This window comes from Tribolium madens, unplaced genomic scaffold (assembly GCF_015345945.1).
Source record: "Tribolium madens isolate multiple individuals breed KSU strain unplaced genomic scaffold, Tmad_KSU_1.1 Scaffold_3;HRSCAF=73;Tcas5.2_LG2, whole genome shotgun sequence".
NCBI lineage: Eukaryota > Metazoa > Arthropoda > Insecta > Coleoptera > Tenebrionidae > Tribolium > Tribolium madens.
The window spans coordinates 9,772,690-9,791,651 of NW_025401006.1; the positions used below are offsets into that span (position 1 = coordinate 9,772,690).

Below are 18,962 nucleotides of genomic sequence, written 5' to 3' on the forward strand. Positions count from 1 at the left end.
AACAAATAAAAAACTATAAACAAATTTACACAATTTATGTACATCATACCATCACTATAAAAGTACAACTCATTTAATATCATGAATATGAATGAATAAAATGGCACACAAAGTAACACTCATATATGGCCGTTCCTAATAAAGCCAGTTAGCTGTGCCTATTTCCACGCAATCGGTGATCTACGTGTTATTAGGCACGGCTAAATCCATAACGGAACCGTATAAAGAATATAAATAAAAACACTTAAAAAAGTTGACATCACAGTTGTACAGAAATGTGCAACAAAAAGACGTCGTTTCATAAGAGTGAATCACAATCGAAAATAGTACGCCCCTATCACTGCATATTTTGCCATCCATGATATGTTAATATGCAAGAAAATTTCGTCTTACACATTTCTGCTGAAAGAAGTTTAAACAGAATAAACATCTACCTATAATACAATTGAGCTAAAAGTGATACATTTTTGAAAAAATACACTCCCGACATTTGCAAATCTAAAACACATGTATAATTGGTCTAAAAAATATTGCAACATAAACCACGAGTTTTGTTTGGTTTGATAATTCAATGGGTTTAGAGCAGTCTACTTAGCTGTCCTTAATTTAAATTAGCTTATATTTAGTTAGGCCTTCTAATAGTTAACTTTTTCTCTAACAGTAATGCTCGTACACATAACTATTAAGTTAATTAATCTAACACTCAATTTGCGGTTGCAATAAATGGAAGAAGTGCTGTAACATCGTCTTTATGTCGTTGAACTTACATAGTGTTTATTTTCAGTCCGTTAAAGTAATCAATACTTTTACAAATACCATTTATAACAAAAAAAAATAGAACATTCAGAAAATAGTATAGCTCAGTCTTATGCATAAAGCATTCATAATAACAGAGTAAAGACTTCGCAAAAAATTGATTGGTTTAGACGAAAGCTAAAAAAAATTCGTTGCATAAAAATTCCTTGTTTCATAAACATAATTTTTTAAGACCTAAGTTGGAGATTAAAAGCACCGCATTTTACGTTTTATCGCGACAAAACTCTTGGTTGTAAAGGACGAAGAAGTCTCACGAAAATTCTCCCTAGCTCATTTCATAAAATACTGTTTTTTACATGTACATTATAAATAAATATTATTTAAATACAGCTCAAAATTGCGTTAAAATCGACAAGTATTGCTATTACACTAAGATGGCCACTACTTACTAAGTAGCTTTTTTGCCACCACGGGGTTTTATGGACTCTGATAATTGCCACATTGCATCTTCACCAATGAAATCATCAAAGTTTTGGAAAAACTGAATAATACGGTCTTGTTTTTTGAAAGTATAGATACTGAAAAATAAAAATCAAATACATTGTACGTCTTTTATTATTGTGTATTTACCCTTTCTTAAACTTTTTCATATTTTCAACAATATTGTACTGTTGCCATCTCTTCGAAAAGTTTATTGTACCATCAGGTAATAAGTTACTATTTCCTATGTGAACAAAAGTTAAGTCTTGCAGAACCAACCCTCTGAAAAAAACATAAAATCAGATCCAAGTCAACAAAATTTGCCAAACAGCTTACATGTAGGGGATGCAAGGGGGCTGAGTCTCAGCCAAAGCCACTCTATAAGCCCTAAAACTCGACGAGCTGTCTATCAAAGCACAATACTCTTTCAACCCTTCTTGCACATGTTTCTGCCACTCCAACCTTCGAATCGGAGCCGAATCCAGCGCCGACAGCAGTGCCAAATACGAATTAAAATTATTGATTTTCCTCAAATGTTTCATAATTTTAATAAATTTCAAAAAATACTTTTCCCGGACATCTTTTCCCTCCGCTGTTAATATCCTCGTGCGTGCCCAATACGACATTTTATTAAAATGTTCAGTGAACCTTGTCAGATTTGGACTCCTCTCCTCGTTTTGTTCCTGTGCCCAAATCAACACTTCCGGTATTTCGATTTTCATAAACAAATCAGCATCAAGAAGAGTCATCTGTTCGGCGATTTGCTCCGATTTAAAGTCGAGCAAAGTCGAAGTTCTCGCGGTGAGTGAGAGACTCGTTACGACATTGGTGTATTTGAGACTCATTTGTTTGGCTTCATATCGTTCCAAGTGTTTCACTCGGAGGGCTTTAGCCAAGGTGATTTCACCAGAAGAGATGAGTTGTTGTACGAAATGCATGAGTTTGCATTGGAGCTGGTCGTCCAAATCAGAAACACTAAAATGTCTTATTTTTAGAAAAAAAATCGTAAATATGGTTTTAACTTACGTCAAATCATTGACTACGCGAACGATTAAAGCGAAAGCCTCCGATCGTAATTTCTTATTGTTGGGTTTGAAAGAAAAGTGTTCGTATCTTCTTATAAGTTTAGTAATTAGGTCGAAAGGGGTGATGAAAGTGCGGTATGTTGTTAAAAATGCTTCTTGATACGTAAAAACTAAAATAAAGATTAAAAAAATTATGCCAAAATACACTTATTATCAAGCACAGAACAAACATGCGAAGAAAAAAAGCAAAATTTCTAAGATTTTAACTACAACAATATTCCTTATTTTTTAGCTTTTTGACAACTTAACAAATAAGATCAACAATCATTTTATCATGCATTTGATGTTTATTATAGATTTTTTTTGTTGAAGTTTGTTATAGATTTAAAAATATTTATCGATGTAAATGTGGTTGGTTGTTCGTATTTTTTTACATTGTATTAATAAAAAATTGCTGAGTTTTGTTTTTAAATAAATAAATCGTGTATAAAAATGTCACAAAAATGGAAAAAAGTGAAGGAAAGTGGCTGAAAGTCTTAACTTTTTACGTACCATTTTCCTTTTCTTCTGCAATTCGAAGTAAAAACATTTTTATTAACAACACATTACACGGCAGAAAGCATAGACGTTTATGAACAGAAATTTAAAATACAAAGTTGTGCAAAATTTGCTTACCTCCATTTTTGGTGGCCTTTGTTGCTTGAATAATGAGGCCATCGATGGGCCCCCCTCTGATATCAGGTCCCTCTTCATCCGGTTTCTTCATAACTAACCAATCATCAACGTTTACTTCTTCCATTAAGTCTATATCACAGCGATTAACTTCACTAATTTCATTCTTATCTTCAGCAGTCTTCAATACAGAATTCGCAGTATGTTCTAGCAAATCCGGTAGTGTTTTAACCGGCGATTGCGGTTTAACTTCGTTATTTGTGGGTGTAGGCGGCGGCGACGGTTTAACCGAACTGTTTCGAGACCTCTGTTTAGGCGGGAGAGCTGGGGGAGGAGAATTTGATTCCATTATGACGGTGTTTGGGGAATGCAAAGGCGATGATGATACTCTACACATAAACAATGGGTTAGACAAATGATTTCTTATTATGGGGTTGTACCTTTGGTCCATTGTGGAATGTGGTGGTACGTTTAGAATTTGAATTTGAGTATGTGATGAACGACTAGAACTGTGTGAAGTGTGACTGAATGAACATGACTGGGTTGTTGGTAGACCGGGGGTTGGAGGTTGGGCCCAATGGGACTGCACCATGTGCACCGAATGCCGCATGAATTCCTGTTCATTGGCGTGGGAGCAGTTGCCGAACATTTCCATGTATGCCATTACTGGAAAAGCAATTCAAATTCAGAGGGTTTTCAAACCAATTTTGTTATTTATCAGTTATGTCAAACATTTGTATGGTGTGTGCCTTGTTAACATGCAAAAGTCGAAGTTTCATTGAAAAGTAAACTAAGCAAAGCGAAAATTTCAACAAAATATTTCAAATCAGTCTGTTTTGATATGTTCCAGTGAGAATGGTACGAAAGTGCACAAAAGGTACCAAAATTCCTTGCCCCTTGTACCGATTTACAGTTTTCTGTAACTGCTGAATTTTTGGTATCCTGTATCTACGCTTCCGTAAAATGGAGATGTTTTGCAAAAAATCTGTTAGTATAACCACTTTTTGCTACACTAAAAAAGACAAAAATTGTACAATGGACACTATAAACACAAAAATGTTACAGTTAGAAAAACAAGTGCTGAACCACAAATCACACCAAACTGTTTAGTTTGAACAACAAAAATTGGTCAAGCTTGTAAAAAAGAGAAAACGAAAAGGAAAATGTTCTTTCTAGCGGCTTACTTACCAGAGTAAGCCACAGACTGGAACACTATGAACAAATTTAATCGCATTAAAAACGTTCTAACGATCTATTTTTCTATATTTTCAACTATACGCTAATTTAAAGAAAATTAATTGAAACTTACTGTGTTTTTTCTTGGGTGGGAGAGGTGGAGGCTTATTGCTGTCTTGTCCTATCGTACTTGACATACTAGTACTACTCGCAAGGCTTTGATGGGATTGGTGCATTGGGCAAGTGACTAAAAGTTCCCCTCCTGAAATCACATTTCTAACACAATTACAATTAGTTAAGACCACGCACCTAAATTACTATCAGGTACATTATCATAAGGTGAGGGTTGCCTTTCTTTTCTCTTCGTTTTCTGTGGAACAGCAGGCGGGTGTATCTCATCAGCGTTGCTATCAATCTCGGTGATGCTCATTTGTTGTCCAGCACTGACTATCGTCGACACCAATGAACTGCTACTACTGCTACTGCTCGTCTTTTGATCGAAATTCTTGATAGTCAAAAGCGAATCGCCTTCTTTGTGTGAACTGTGCATCCTACTTTCGGTTTTAACCGATTCAGCTAACATTTGTTTCGACGTGTGTTGAGTCCACTGTGAGCTAACCGAACTCTGTTGAGAGCTTCGTTTGGAGTAACTCGATCGGTAAGACTGCGACGATATAAAACCTGAGTCGGTGTTTGATAGTCGATTGTAGTCGGTGATTTGACTGGATATGTTTGAGCTTAATGATGATTCCTCCCAGGAACTGTGAGACCCGTTAGCGCCTACAAAACACTGTATTTCTCACTTTAGAGTGGATATTCTCATTACCGAAAATATCAGATGAGTGATTATCGACTTCACTGTCACATGTCCGCTCCATTATTCCTTTAATTTCGTCGTCTTCCTCGCCACGCGAGTGATTTAATACCGAGTCTAAACTACCCGCACTTGCTGATAAGAGGGAAATTGAGTCTTCAGGGGATTTCGACCTAACTGAAACTCTAAATACCAAAACAAATCGATAAGAAGGTAACATGAAATAAAAGGTTGGCTCACCTTTCTAGACTAGAAGCAATAGGGGAGTTATCCATACTTGAACATTCATCTGTCAATCGATGTAATTTATAGTGTTTCTTCTTTGGAGGTAAGGGAGGTGGTGTTATACAACTGGTCGGTTCCGAGTGGCTTATATTAAACAAAACACTGCAATTGGTTTGGTTATTTCGACCTGAACACATACAACATTTAATGTAATAAGACAGAATTTATGATACGGTTTGGTCGTTAAATTGGTAGTAAATGCGGTTACAATACAATTAATAGGCCAATTACGTGACAGATTTTGAAGCCAGGTTTATGGACTAGAGTGGAGCTCTATTTCAAGCTTTTCCGCTTTTTACAATTCACGCCACTTTTGATGATTTAATTAAGTAGGTAATCAGAAATATATTGAATTTTTAAGCTTTCTTCAATGAAGTTTTCAAAATTATTCTGAATCATCGAGAGCTAAACCGTTTCATTTTCTTCTTTAAAAACTTTTGTATCTAATTCACTAAGCGACATGTCTTTTCTAACAAGCATAATTCTTGGTATCAGTCTTAAAACACACCATTTGGCGTTTTTATTGATAGTATTTTGCTTTTTCGATGATTTTTTTTCGAAAACTTTATGTAATATTTAATATTTTCGTGTTGTCATTTCGACAATTAAAAGATACAGAGTGTTTCACACAACTTTACGAGGCATGTGCCGAATGTACGCACCCAAATATACAAAAGTCACAAAACACTAGATACAATAAATACACATTTAATTATTTAATTTTTGGAAACCCATGACAGTAGTTGTCAAACTAATCACTGTTTCATTAATAGTCATAAACTGCAGTTTTTCAGAAACAATTATCATTTGTTCTATTAAGACACAGCGTGAATATGATTTTAGTTTATCTATCTTAATCACTAACTAACTAAAAACGTTGTAATTTTTTATAGGGTGAACAAACGAGAAGATTATTCAATTTTTCAAAATTTGTAATCGAGTTCGTATCGGAATATGTATTATTGATTGCATCCTACAGGCGCAGGCCTCGTAAAATTACGTGAAACACCCTGTATATCGAATTGGCTAAAAAAATAGGGATTTCCATTAAAAAAAAATCGATAACGTCATTATTCAAAAACCTAAAGTGTAAAATTTTAAATCAAGTGAAAATTGTGTATTTTTTTAAAAAAGAATTCGCCTGTTCGAGCATTTTTGCCAAAATAAAGTATTTTCAGTTTTAATAAGATTATTCCATAATTTTGCCGCTCACTGTATATGGAATTCGACAATGATGGGGGATTTCTGCAGGTTTCTGCAAAAGAAAGGCTTTACTCCTCAAAAAAAAACAAATACGAAATTCTTGAAAATATTTCTTTGTTAAATTTAGGTTCAATTTATTATCTAGTGTTTCATTTTGTGCAGTTTAAATTTAGAAATGGTTTAATACAACATGAGCGATACTTCGACCACTCTTTAAATATGAAAACAAAAATAACAAAAAAAACCTTACGTGACGGAAATTTCTGGACAAAATTACGTAGGATACAAGTATTTTTATCAATGTTAGAAAAAAAATTGCAAAAATGTCTCCTAGTGTTATTATTTTAAACAAAATTTTTGTTGTTTATTGCCAGTTTTTAATAAAACTATAACTTCACATTTGTATTTTTCTAGTCTTTGATAAACTAAAATAGGAACTGTCTTAAGAAATTTTTAGTTAAAATGTTTTTTTTTTTTCATTTAAATATTGTATTTTAACGTTTTGTGGTGGGCTAAACCGAAGCCTTATTTGTCTAAATTTGTTTATACCGGGTGCGGCATCCATTACGCCCAGAAAGAAAATCCCCACTTCTAATTAAATAAAATTGTTGAATTTTTTCACACTTACCTGGGCATTAGTAAGGTACATTCTCTAATTTTTTGTTAATTTTTCATTTACAAACAAAGCCAAAAAATAAATAAAAACTATGTTTCTCAAAAAAAGTTTAATTCTAATTTTTATACTGACCTACACAGATTCACTTCCTACAATTGGTTACAAAATCAGAAAAGAAATACCAATTAGATTTTGAATTAAACGCAATTTTCCGTCTTAACTTTGAAAATCATTTTTATTTATAACCTGCTACTTGTGCCATCGTAAATTTTGGTGACAATGGGGAATTGCAATTGGGGTAAGATTCCAAGATTTACAACAAATAGACCTTTTAAAGCGGTCGGCTACCAGTAAATGATTCTTTTGTTGGCAAATTATACCATTTTGTCATAAATCACGGGTCTGGTTTGTGTTTAAATAAAAAAAGCGATTATTTGGCTAACCAAGTCAAAATTTAAAATTGTGATATCAAAATTTTACAGATTCATTTAGAGTAAAAACTTTGTAGGTAGATTAACATAAAGTATTCATAAAACACACAAAATTGTTACGGACTCATTTATTATCAAAAAAAATTAGAAAAATTCTCAAATTATACCCTATCAATAATTTAGGTATATGAAATGTCGCCAGTTTTAATAAATTAGAAGTCGCGATTTATCAATGGGCGTAACCGATGCCGCGTATTTTAACAACAACACAACAAAATTTCGGTTGTTTATGAAGGTTTATTGTTAGTTTTTAATAATTAACAATTTTGAAAATGTTTCTTTCTACCTAGATGATAGTCTCAAGAACTGAGAGAAATTGTAATTTTTCCAACTATTGATTATATTTTCAGTTAACAATTTACTTTTCTAACATTTAAATTTCCATAATGTTTGTCACAATTTCATTAAGCAGTATCTTGTTTACTCAAAAACGCAAACAGATGTAAAGATAAACAATATCAACAAACATTGCTCCACTATTGCCAGATTTGTATGTTTGGCTTTACAATTTTAGTTTACAATCATAAACCCTGTCTTTTCCTTGAATTGTTTGAATTAAAATACTAACCCATCTGGTAGCGGGGGCTTGGGAGGTGGACTGGAATCCCTCAAGATCGACTCCGTGCTATGACTACTTCTCACAATCGGCGGCCCACACAAATTCTGCTCCAACAACTGCCTCTCCCTTGGAGTCAGAGGAATATCAGGTAAAGAATTTCGTTGTGCTGGCATCTCTAAACTGGTGTTAACGTACGAACTCCTTGGTGTTGTCTTATAAGAAATTTGTTGGTGCGCAATCTTCTCCTGAACCAACCTTATGAGCTCCTGCACCGCCACCTCGACTTGTGCCACTATTTCGTTAACATTTTCTTTCGTTAATTCGGTGCTTTTGTCATCAATCAAAGCATCGTCGCATAATTTGATCAATCTGGCAACACTCTGATACATGTGACTGGTTGCGGAAAAAATCGCGTTGCTCGAATCCGAATTGATCGACGATCTTACAACGAGATTTATTTGCCACACGGTGTCGAGCACTATGGTGCCATTCCCCGGCAACATTTCGAGCTTTTGCTTCGAGACGACGTCCCGGAAGTGTTTCAGCGTGGCCTGGGTCTGTTTCCAGAGGTTCTCCAGTTCCTGCAAAGGCCCTTTGGTTGTTGAATACGCGTGGTTGACCATATCCGATTTGGATGGTCGCTCTTTAGGGCTGTGTGAGCGGATGCCCGGGCCTGTGGGGCTGCGCATTTGGGAGATTTTGCCCAAAAAGTCGTCTTTGAAAGATCGAGCGCGGCGAGCGAGTTTGGTGCTTTTGAAAGAGGGCTTGTGGCCGCCGGGACCGGACCCGGCCAAAGGTGAAGCAATGGGACTGTCGCTTTCTACAAAAAAATATTTAGATTATTAGAAACACTGGAGTTATCACACCATAAAAAATGAAAGATGTTACATACATCACGTACTCGAGTGTAAAATGATACCAAAAAATTCTACATTTATATTCTGAGGAAAATAGAGACAACAATGTCAAGCGTTTGCAAATATTTGCGTTAACTCTGGCATAGTCGCTACATAATTACAACGATATACTCTGTTCATTCTATTTTATGTGCAATATTTGCGTTACGTAAGTTGAAAAAAAAACAAGATTTTACTTCTAGGTTTAGCCTATAACTTAAATTTCAAACACAAAACCAAAAAAACAACTTACCTATCATGATTACAAATAACTTCAAGACTTAATTTTTGTTTGTTGTTCACATAAAGGTAGAGTAATATCTTATTTATATTAAGATAATAAATATTGCGAAAATGGCAATAGGGAAAAAGTTTTTATGAACGTTTTTCAACTTTTATTAGGTGTGTAAGATTTTAAGAAGCAAAAACAATTTTTTGCTTTCCTGGAGTAATTGCAAAATACGTATTTTGTCAATTAACAATTAGTAACAGTTTAATTAAGGGTTGTTTTTCATATCAATTTTTATCTCCTATTTTATGGTAATTAGATAGCTTAATTTTTAACTGTTATTTCTCCAAATAATTTGATTGGTTGGTCCTAAAGTCATGGGCGCCCACAGGGGGGGCCAGTGGGGGCCGTTGCCCCCCCTGGGACAATAGTGGTTGCTATTTTATATAAAAAAAGATTTTTTTGATTTTTCACAATCTCGTTCTAATTTAAATTTTCATGAACGAAATAAGAAACTACTTTTTACATTTTTATCACGAACCGAGTGATATGAAAACAGACGAATAAAACTGTTATTATTAATTTCACTCTTTTTTTTAAATTTATTTAATGTTACTGATGATCTTCTTGTATATGTTTTTTTACAATTATTTAGTAAAGAGACAAAAATTTTGCCAATAAAAGTCACAAATAACATTAAACAAAATTACAATTTAGGATACAGCTTCCTTGTTTCCTCTTTTAATAGCCTATAGCAACAAAACTTGGAAAATTATTTTTCCAACAGAAATAAATAGAGTCAAAGTGCAAACTTTAAACCCTTATAACTTCGAAATTTTTATAGATAAAATTTTTTTAACATTTTTCCATGTTCCTGGTATCTTACCTTATATGGCATTTTTCTCTGGGGCGCGAGTTCTGGCGCACCTGTATATAAAAATCTTGATCAAGACCACCCTGTATAAAAACAGAGTACACAACTCTTTATACCTATAAAGGAATTTTTAACAATATTTTGAAAGTACTTTCGCTTCTTTAATTCATTACAATTTTTATAGGTTTTGAGTTGCGTAATTGCAAAATTTTGGCAAAATTATTAATCTTTTTACTCAATATTTCAACATGAATGGGAAAGTGGCTTGGTAAATTTTTTTTTGTTAGTATTTATTTGAAAAAATTGTGTTTTTTTATATTGAAAATTAAAAAAAAAATAAACTTACCTCACTTGCTGGTATATTTCCGTCTTTTTTTTTAAATTATCGTCATATTTGTTTAAATTTCTCGTCTCAATTTTTTGAACATTTTTTTATATAACTAAATTTTAAGTTCATACATTATCTACTATTCGTTTACTACTTTATCAGTTTTCATTTTTATCTCTTGACAACGAGTAGAGATAAAGTCACCTTTGGACAAATTATATTCGTACTAATGTAATTATTGTCAGTGACACTGATAACAACAATCCAAAAGTAATTATTATGATTATGCGGTTTGTCGGATGCACTTTCATCCGCATAGTGTTATCTTACTACACAAGGGAAGTAAAGTCGTAAGTAGTAATAAATGAATTTTTATTTATTTATTCAGAATACAGCAAATATTGTTACATTGCGTCTTCAAAGGATTTAAAATGAAACTGCTCCAATAAATTACAAAAGCATTGCAAGCCTATTGAATCAGAAATCGAAACCTACACCGGACTCGCTAAATAAGGAAAACAAGTTTTACTTTAAACGCTGTTGATAATTTAAACAAAAACTTCATGCCAAATATGGTATTAAAAGAGGATCATAAAATAAAATTAAAGAAAACTGAAAATAAAAAAATGTGAGAATCGTCATTTTCCTTGTACGGCACTAACCCCATGATATTTCCGGTCACTTAAAAATTCAAGATCAGCATCTAATCCCATAAAGACACTTCAGAGACATACGTTTTATAAATAAGTAATGAAGAGACATTTTTGAGATCGTCTTGTTAGGATGTCAGTCTTTAGCAATTTATTTACATACAATGTTACAAAATAAATTTGCATGCATCCTATACTAAAAAAGGAAGTGACCAAAAGTAAAGTTGATAAGTTTACCAATAATGACGTCAATGTGTGTCATATGTATTCGACGTGATTAATGTGCTAGGTAAACTTTCTAAAAATTGTAACAACTAAAAAGTTTGTAGCATTTAAAAAAATATCAAATTATTCAAGCCTTAAATAACACTAATAGTAAGTTTATAACGACATTGCAGCTATTTTTAAGTAATGATAACAATGATGTAACCACATAATTACCCAAAGGCAAGGTTTACAAATTAATTACTTCAAGTTATTCTTAATAAAATTTTAATAGTATTTACCTGTGTTGTTTTACTTAAAAAAACTTCAAGAGCACTTTTTGCGTCCAAGCCAAACAACAAACACATTGGAACTGCACCCAAAACCACTAATTAATAAACTTAAACTATTACTAATTACCATAAAATAACACTGACTAATACGAGGAAATAAATTTATTCCAGACAATGAGTCAAAAAATCACGAGCGATTTTACAGCCACTGAAAACATGCTCAGCTCGAGTGAACAAACTTAACTTCAGCAGTAAGGAGACGACTGATTCAAGAAACTGAGGACGAGTAGGGGAGTTATTTACTGAAACAACAGATACAATAATGTGTTGAAAAACATAACCTATCCCACTCGAATCTACGACCTCATATTACAAATTATTTTGTAGCGTTTTATGGGCCTAAATTTAAATGGGCAAAAGACGCGTAAAATGTACAAATATTTACAAATTTTCTGCATGTGTGGAATGTGAATCATACGTCTTCAACATTTTTATAGGACACGTTAAATTTTTTCGTGTTTATTTTTTAACACGTAAATATTTATAAGCAAAAAGTACGCTCCAAATTTTCAACACAGACAGTATACTAATACTATTAATGAATAAATATTTTCTTTTATTTTCACTGGGCCACTCTGTACACTTATTATACAAAAGTAGATTACAAGATAAACATGTGGCTTTGGTATGCATATCATAGAAATAAGAATCTAATTCTGTTCTGAATGCACTCGGAAAATGACAACATCTGTTATAGATTTTGTTACAGAGTTCTATTTTTGTATATTAATTAGTAAGTAAATAATATTATGATGACCTTATTGGGAATTATTTGACACGATGACGTAAAAACTACTGAATTAATAAATTGTCACGAATGGGTATAACACCTTCCAAGCCCACACAAAAATTCCCATTTAAATCATCACAAAATCTCTATTTTCGATATGTGGTAACGTTTACTCGAAGATTTTTATGATCAAACTTCCTGTATTACACCATCATCAAGTAAAGTGTTGTGTAATTTTTAATTAGACATAATTAAAACACGATTTTCTTAGTCTCGATGGTAAAATTATTACTTTTAAACGTATATTTCCCAAGACTAAAATCGCCTTCCAGAGTTCTGGAAAATTAAAAAAACTTTTCCAAAATTTAAGGATTTATTAAAAAGGCTTGTGGGCGGTAGTTAAATGCGATAAAAAGACGCTAATTAAACCAAAGATGTCTATTTTAATGTCATTAAATGTGCAAGTTACCTTGATAAGAAAATAATGCGAATTTGCTCATTTACTCTTTTATACAGGCTGCGCCAGAACTCGCGCCCCACAATTTTTTTAAGTAAGGTAAGATACCAGGAATGTGAAAAAAATGTTTACAAAATTCTATCTGTCAAATTTTTTTGACATTTGACATTTTTTAAATTTATTTAATGGTACTGATGATCTTGTATATGTTTTTTTACAATTATTTAGTAAAGAGACAAAAATTTTGCCAATAAAAGCCACAAATAACATTGAACAGAGTTACAATTTAGGATACAGCTTCCTTGTTTCCTCTTTTAATAGCCTATAGCAAAAAAAACTTGGAAATTATTTTTCCAACAAAAATAAATAGAGTCAAAGTACAAATTTTAGACCCTCATAACTTCGAAATTTTTATAGATAATTTTTTTTTAACATTTTTTCCATGTTCCTGATATCTTACCTTATATCGCATTTTTCTCTGGGGCGCGAGTTCTGGCGCACGCTGTATAAGGTTTGGCCAATTGTGTCAAAATTTTACTAGTCAGTATCTCAGATTAATAATTCAAATGAGTTTTTAAGTTGAATAAAAAATAGAGAGGGTTAAATTATTATTACCTCAAAAATTTTATTTTAAATGTTAAATGAGAAAAATAGGAGAATAATAATTGTATAGTTGAGTGAAAAACGGAAATAGTTGCAAAAATTAAGACTTTTTTTTCAGACAATTTCTCAATCCTCCGTCAATACTCAAAGTTAATTCTTTTTTCATAATAAATAATATAAACTCACAGACCCAAAATTGTTAATTTATTTTAAATGAGTTAGGAAATGCAAAACTGAAAGTTGAGAAAAACGTTTTCTTTTTCCAGTAATTCATAAATTAAAGGATAGTTTGTTAAAACCTTAAACAAATAACTTTAAAGCATCTTTTCTTACACCTGTAATCACGACGATAATGTATGTACCTGCATTAAGATAAAAATTTGTTTATTTACACTGCAACAAAGTAAAATTTACAACTTAAACGTGGCTCAAAACTCGATTTGTTTTAATGTTTGTTAAAACAACATATTTTTCGTAATTTGTGGAAGTTAATGGTCTTTAACAAACGATCTAAAGAAAAGCAAAGCAAAACAAAAAATAAATGTCTTTAAACTTTTATTAATCACTTTTAAATAACAATATCCTTGAAAACAAAATTTTGACATTCGTATTTGTATTGTTATTTTTGCATGTTTTTGGCATACGATTTGTAAAAATTTCAAAAGTTGAAAATTTAAAAAGTGTGTTAAGTGTAGACAAATCAAAGTAAAGGTACGTATTTAAAAGTCCCTTGTTCCAAATATGAATTTTATCAAATATGATGCTTAGAATGACTATTTTCAATCAATGACAATTTTAAGTGTCATTTTTTGGGAAATATTTTCGACCAGAAATCGATTATTGAAAATACCTCATACGGAATCATTTTTACGCATACAATTATTTCAATTAAAAGTTAAGTTAAATGCTATTTCGTGGGTGAAATATAAAATGTAAGCCATCCTTGAAAATGGATTAAAGCAGTCGTTGTGATTTGATGGCTGGCATATGTTTATTAACTTTGGGTGTTAATACTGTCATTTCTATTTTTTGTCTCTCACCCACACACTTTCACTTAATCATCTCAAATTGTTTAAATCAGTTGAAAAAAGACTGGATTTTAGTTATGGGTGACGTAGAAACACCATCAAACGAAAACGTTACTGAATCTCCTCCACCAGAAAACGCCACTTGCGACATTCCTAAACCTTCAATCGACATTTTGAAAGAAGCCAAACCCAGCGAAAACATCGCAATAAATGAATCGAATGAAAACGTGGAAAATCCACCAATTATAAATATAGAAACGACTTTAAAAACTTCAACGACTGAAGATCCAGTTGAGGAAGAACCAGTTGATAAATTAAAAAATGACAACAAAAAAGTGGACGAAAGTGTCCACAATGCCGAAGAAGCCGTAATTAAACAAAAAGAAAAATGCTCACTGAGAAACAAAAGCGACATTTTCTCACTGAATGAAAATAAAAATGCACCGTCTACGATTTTTTCGGTTGGAGGAGCGCCCTCAAAGACCATCCATAACACAAGTGTCAACTCAAGCAAAAATTCTAGTTCGAATGAAACCATCAGTTCAGGTGCCTCGAGACAAAGTCAGTTGAGAAACCCTTTGACGGGGATGGGAGTGAGTTCCAACGATGAATTTCGAACAAAACCGTCGAAAAGAAAAGGCAAGTCTGTTCCCAGTTTAAAATTAAATTTATTGAATTATTTCAGATGGCAATCCTTTGCTTGGTGTTGGTTACAAAGACGACGACCAAGTGTTGAACGCACCACCGAGTCAGAGAATCCCCCCCGGTGGTTGGTCAAAAGGTTTATGGTGAATCAAAGCAAGAAAAAATCAAAATTTTAGTGATGAATGAAACGCCAATCTCACCTTCATTCTCGTCTAGTTGCGAAACCGATAATAAAACAGTCCAGTGACGTCTTGGCCATTTTTTTCGATTGTACAATTTGTATCTTCTTCTACACCTCGTTTCATAAAAATCGTCAAAATCCGGCATTGCACTGAACAAAAACGTAAATCAACGTTTCAGAGTCGCGGATTTTTTTCAACTAAAAACTACGAATGACTACTAAACTAAAATTAATTCTGCACTAGCATCCAAAACCTATTTTTGTCTCTGATTGTCAAAGATGTTATTGTCATGCTATTGCGTTCATTGTAAACAATCAATTTTCTTTAGCATTAATCAAAATCAGTTTAACATCGATTCTGTTGGAATTTGTTAGGAGGGATTTTGTCGCACAACTTGACCACATTTTGGACTCTATCCAGAGGGATTTACAAGGTGATATTTTTAGATACGACTGTTCGTAGGTAATTTTTGATACTAATTAGATACTAAGTTCATTCACTTGCTGCACAAGTGACTTAGTTTGAGTGCATCTTCACCACTTGACCCTTTCAATTAGACATTACACAAGTGCAGCAATTAAAACAAAAATATGCTAATGCTAAATGCATGTTATAGCAACGAACTAGGACAAATGAAATGTAAAATGCCATCACCTGTTCTGATATTTATTTGTAAAGTGTCAGATAATAATCAATCAATAAGCGATAACGAAAATCAATACAACTTAGCAAATAATACAGTTAGGGACCTAGAAAGTGAACGTAATCAAAAATTAAAAAGCCTTAATAATTAATAAAAAAAGGTTGAAATGCCAAAAGGTCATTGACGACAACTTGCCAAAACAAAAGAAATTCATGACATAAGGCACCAGTTTAATGACAGCAAGAAATGAGAAAATATTTATTATGCAATTCACTTATTTGAGATAAATATTAATCCCAATTAATATAAAAAACTCACCTGATACATGTTTTCCAGATTTTGGTGTTGATGTAGATGTCATATTTAAAACACCCACAAAGTGAAAACTTAACACATCCACTCACATGTATTCTTACATTTTTTACGCATTTTTTTCATTTAACTAATTTGAAATTTTTACATTTTCTTTCATTGTAGCAAAATTAAATTGGTGGACGATAAAAAAATATACAATCAAGATAAATTGATGCAGGTGCCGCCATCTGAAATGTCAGTTGTCATAACTTGACAACAATCAATAATGTTGTCGGTAAAAAAGTTTTCGTATTGTTATACGTCTTTTTTTTAGTTTTTGAAAGTGAGTTTGTGGCAATTTTTGTGTAGGAAAAAAGCGAATGTGGTGAATAGGTTACTTCATGATAATCAATTTTATTTTTTCGGTGTTACATGGGGGCGATATTTGAGAATTGTGATTGATGATGATGGCAGCACTGTACCTGTCAAAATTACTCCCGTAGGAAAGAATCTCGTATTTTGTTTATGTAGGTCCTTGGGCTCTAAAATTATGCCCTTCCTCAGTCTTTCCTGTTTTGTTTTGTAAAAAAAACTGTTATTGATTTACTTTTCTTACGAATGAAGGTAAGATATTTTGACTTTATTAAATTGTTACTGTATTCGTTTTTGTCAGCTCATGGCATATTAGCTTCTAAAGAAGTCAAAAAATGGGAAATTCGGGGCTAAAACAGCATATTGTAACTGCTCAAAAAACGGGAGTTTTGAAATTATCTCAAGGACACCTCAATGGATTTCCTCCAGAGTTCAGACAACTAGAAGGCAATTTGAGAACCTTGGATTTATCTGATAACAAGTTTGTAAATTTACCAACCGAAATAAGTCGTTTTTTACAGTTAAAACATTTAAATCTGAATAAAAATAAACTGGTAAAAATCCCAGACTGTATTGGAGCACTTACAAAATTGGAAACTCTCAATCTTTGTCATAATAATTTAACCAGTTTACCAAGAACTCTATCAAATTTGATCAATTTAAAGCAAGTTTATTTGTGTGAAAACCATTTAAAAGAAGTACCTTTGATGTTTTGCAGTTTGAAACACTTAGACATCTTAGATTTATCCAAAAACGATATTACTTCTGTACCTGCAGAAGTTTCAGGTTTAAATGTTGTCGAACTTAATTTAAATCAAAACCAAATTGCAGACATTTCTCCACAAGTCGCGAATTGTCCGCGTTTAAAAACGCTACGTCTAGAAGAGAATTGCTTACAATTGTCTGCTATACATTCCAAAATATTGACTGATTCAAAAATCTGTAATTTAGCACTTGATGGAAATTTGTTTGAGTTAAAACAGTTGGCAGACGTGCCAGGATATGATGCTTACATGGAAAGATTCACGGCAGTCAAGAAGAAATTGTTTTAATTACAATAAGCCTATCAGAAACATGGTTGTGAAAAATAATTGTAAACTTTTCAGTTAAACTTTAAAAAGTATTCCCTCCAATTTTCCAGCATGTATGACCCAAAAACTCACTCACACTTTTCACATAAATTGATGTGTTATGCATAGAATATTGTTAAATAAAAGACAATCAGTGTAAGTGTTTTGTGTATTAGATTATTTCATCAAATCGTGATGTGCATTACAATACAATAATATATGTGCTAGCTTTAGTCCCTAATCTTCTGAAACGAGATTCTTTAAAAGTATTTTGGGGCCAAATATACTTTCAATGAAATGTCTGATAATTAGGGTAACGATAGTATTTTTAACGTGTAAATTACGACTTGTGATTATATTGTGAAGATTAGAGACGAATTCATCAATTTTCTTACTTTCACGTTTCGAATTTTTTGTGAATGACACCAATTTTAAGTCAACAAATTTGTGCCGAAGCAACTTTACTTCAAGCACTTATTTGTGCTTGCATATAAAGAAGCAATAAATTGTTTCTCACTTTAGCTATTCAGATTTATCTCTTTGTGAAACACTACGCATTTAAATTAATCTTTATTCCCTGTTGGATAGGATGTTATGTTATTCAGAAATAATATCTATTATGTAAATGTGTTGTTAGTTTAGGTGATTTTTTTGTTTTAAAAAATTCTGGAATAAGGTGGTGCCAATTTGTTTCATTAGCGGAATAATTGTGGATTTATTTATCAAAGATAAAAAGCGCTTATAATTGTACAGATGTTATTTATTATTTAATGTTATTTATAAATAAGTTATTGTTATGGAAAAAATACATTTCGAAGCCTCAAGTGTACTTCTCAATTACTATACTGTACTTTGTAAAGATATGTTGCACATTTGCTATCTCTATTTTTGATTCTACATTTATCCGATTTCTATCTAAACAATATATACAGCCTCAGTGAAAATTGTCTTTCATTTCAAATATCACTTATCGGTGCTTATTTTTAGACCAATATTTATGTTGTTAAATAACGATAAATGGTTATCAAAGGTTCTATTTCACTTTTTTCTATATTAATTTGTTATTGTTACTGCAATGGTCTAAACAGTTTTATATGAATATAGGTAAAAGTTGAATTCTAAGTCAAAATAACTTCTAAGTTTTTAATAAAACACCTTTCAATTGTTTTGTGCTCTTTATGATTTGAATAAAAACAATTGATCCACGCCGTTTTCTGGATTTATTTATGGTATTGTTATCGGTGAAAGTTACCAACTTTCAAGGTTATTTTTATTTGAACTGCAGCTACGCGTTATTTAATAGTAAATCTTATTTTTAACTTGAAAA

General features: G+C 32.2%; 3 protein-coding genes across 7 annotated transcripts; 2 read left to right on the forward strand and 1 right to left on the reverse strand.

Annotated features, from left to right (window-relative positions):
- Positions 1–10: 10 nt before the first annotated feature.
- Positions 11–16,453, reverse strand: LOC123007634 (guanine nucleotide-releasing factor 2). 5 transcript variants are annotated; one of them, XM_044403030.1, is made up of 13 exons: positions 16,218–16,453; positions 8,087–8,897; positions 5,164–5,292; positions 4,936–5,108; positions 4,419–4,889; positions 4,243–4,371; positions 4,122–4,145; positions 3,374–3,599; positions 2,937–3,322; positions 2,263–2,431; positions 1,573–2,211; positions 1,387–1,518; positions 11–1,334 (listed from the first exon to the last, which is right to left on the reverse strand). In XM_044403030.1, the coding sequence occupies exons 1-13, from the start codon at positions 16,258–16,260 to the stop codon at positions 1,205–1,207; spliced, it is 3,462 nt and encodes a 1,153-aa protein (XP_044258965.1). In that variant the 5' UTR covers positions 16,261–16,453; the 3' UTR covers positions 11–1,204. The 5 variants fall into 5 exon arrangements, with proteins under 5 accessions (XP_044258965.1, XP_044258963.1, XP_044258967.1 ...); XM_044403028.1 differs by having other exon boundaries at positions 5,164–5,310; XM_044403032.1 differs by lacking the exon at positions 16,218–16,453 and adding an exon at positions 9,227–9,348 and having other exon boundaries at positions 5,164–5,310.
- LOC123007652 (microtubule-associated protein Jupiter-like) lies at positions 13,989–15,454 on the forward strand. Its single transcript, XM_044403059.1, has 3 exons — positions 13,989–14,112; positions 14,505–15,068; positions 15,115–15,454. The coding sequence occupies exons 2-3, from the start codon at positions 14,507–14,509 to the stop codon at positions 15,219–15,221; spliced, it is 669 nt and encodes a 222-aa protein (XP_044258994.1). The 5' UTR covers positions 13,989–14,112; positions 14,505–14,506; the 3' UTR covers positions 15,222–15,454.
- On the forward strand, positions 16,437–18,579 carry LOC123007651 (leucine-rich repeat-containing protein 57-like). Its single transcript, XM_044403058.1, has 2 exons — positions 16,437–16,817; positions 16,867–18,579. The coding sequence occupies exon 2, from the start codon at positions 16,901–16,903 to the stop codon at positions 17,615–17,617; it is 717 nt and encodes a 238-aa protein (XP_044258993.1). The 5' UTR covers positions 16,437–16,817; positions 16,867–16,900; the 3' UTR covers positions 17,618–18,579.
- The last annotated feature ends 383 nt before the right edge of the window (positions 18,580–18,962 follow it).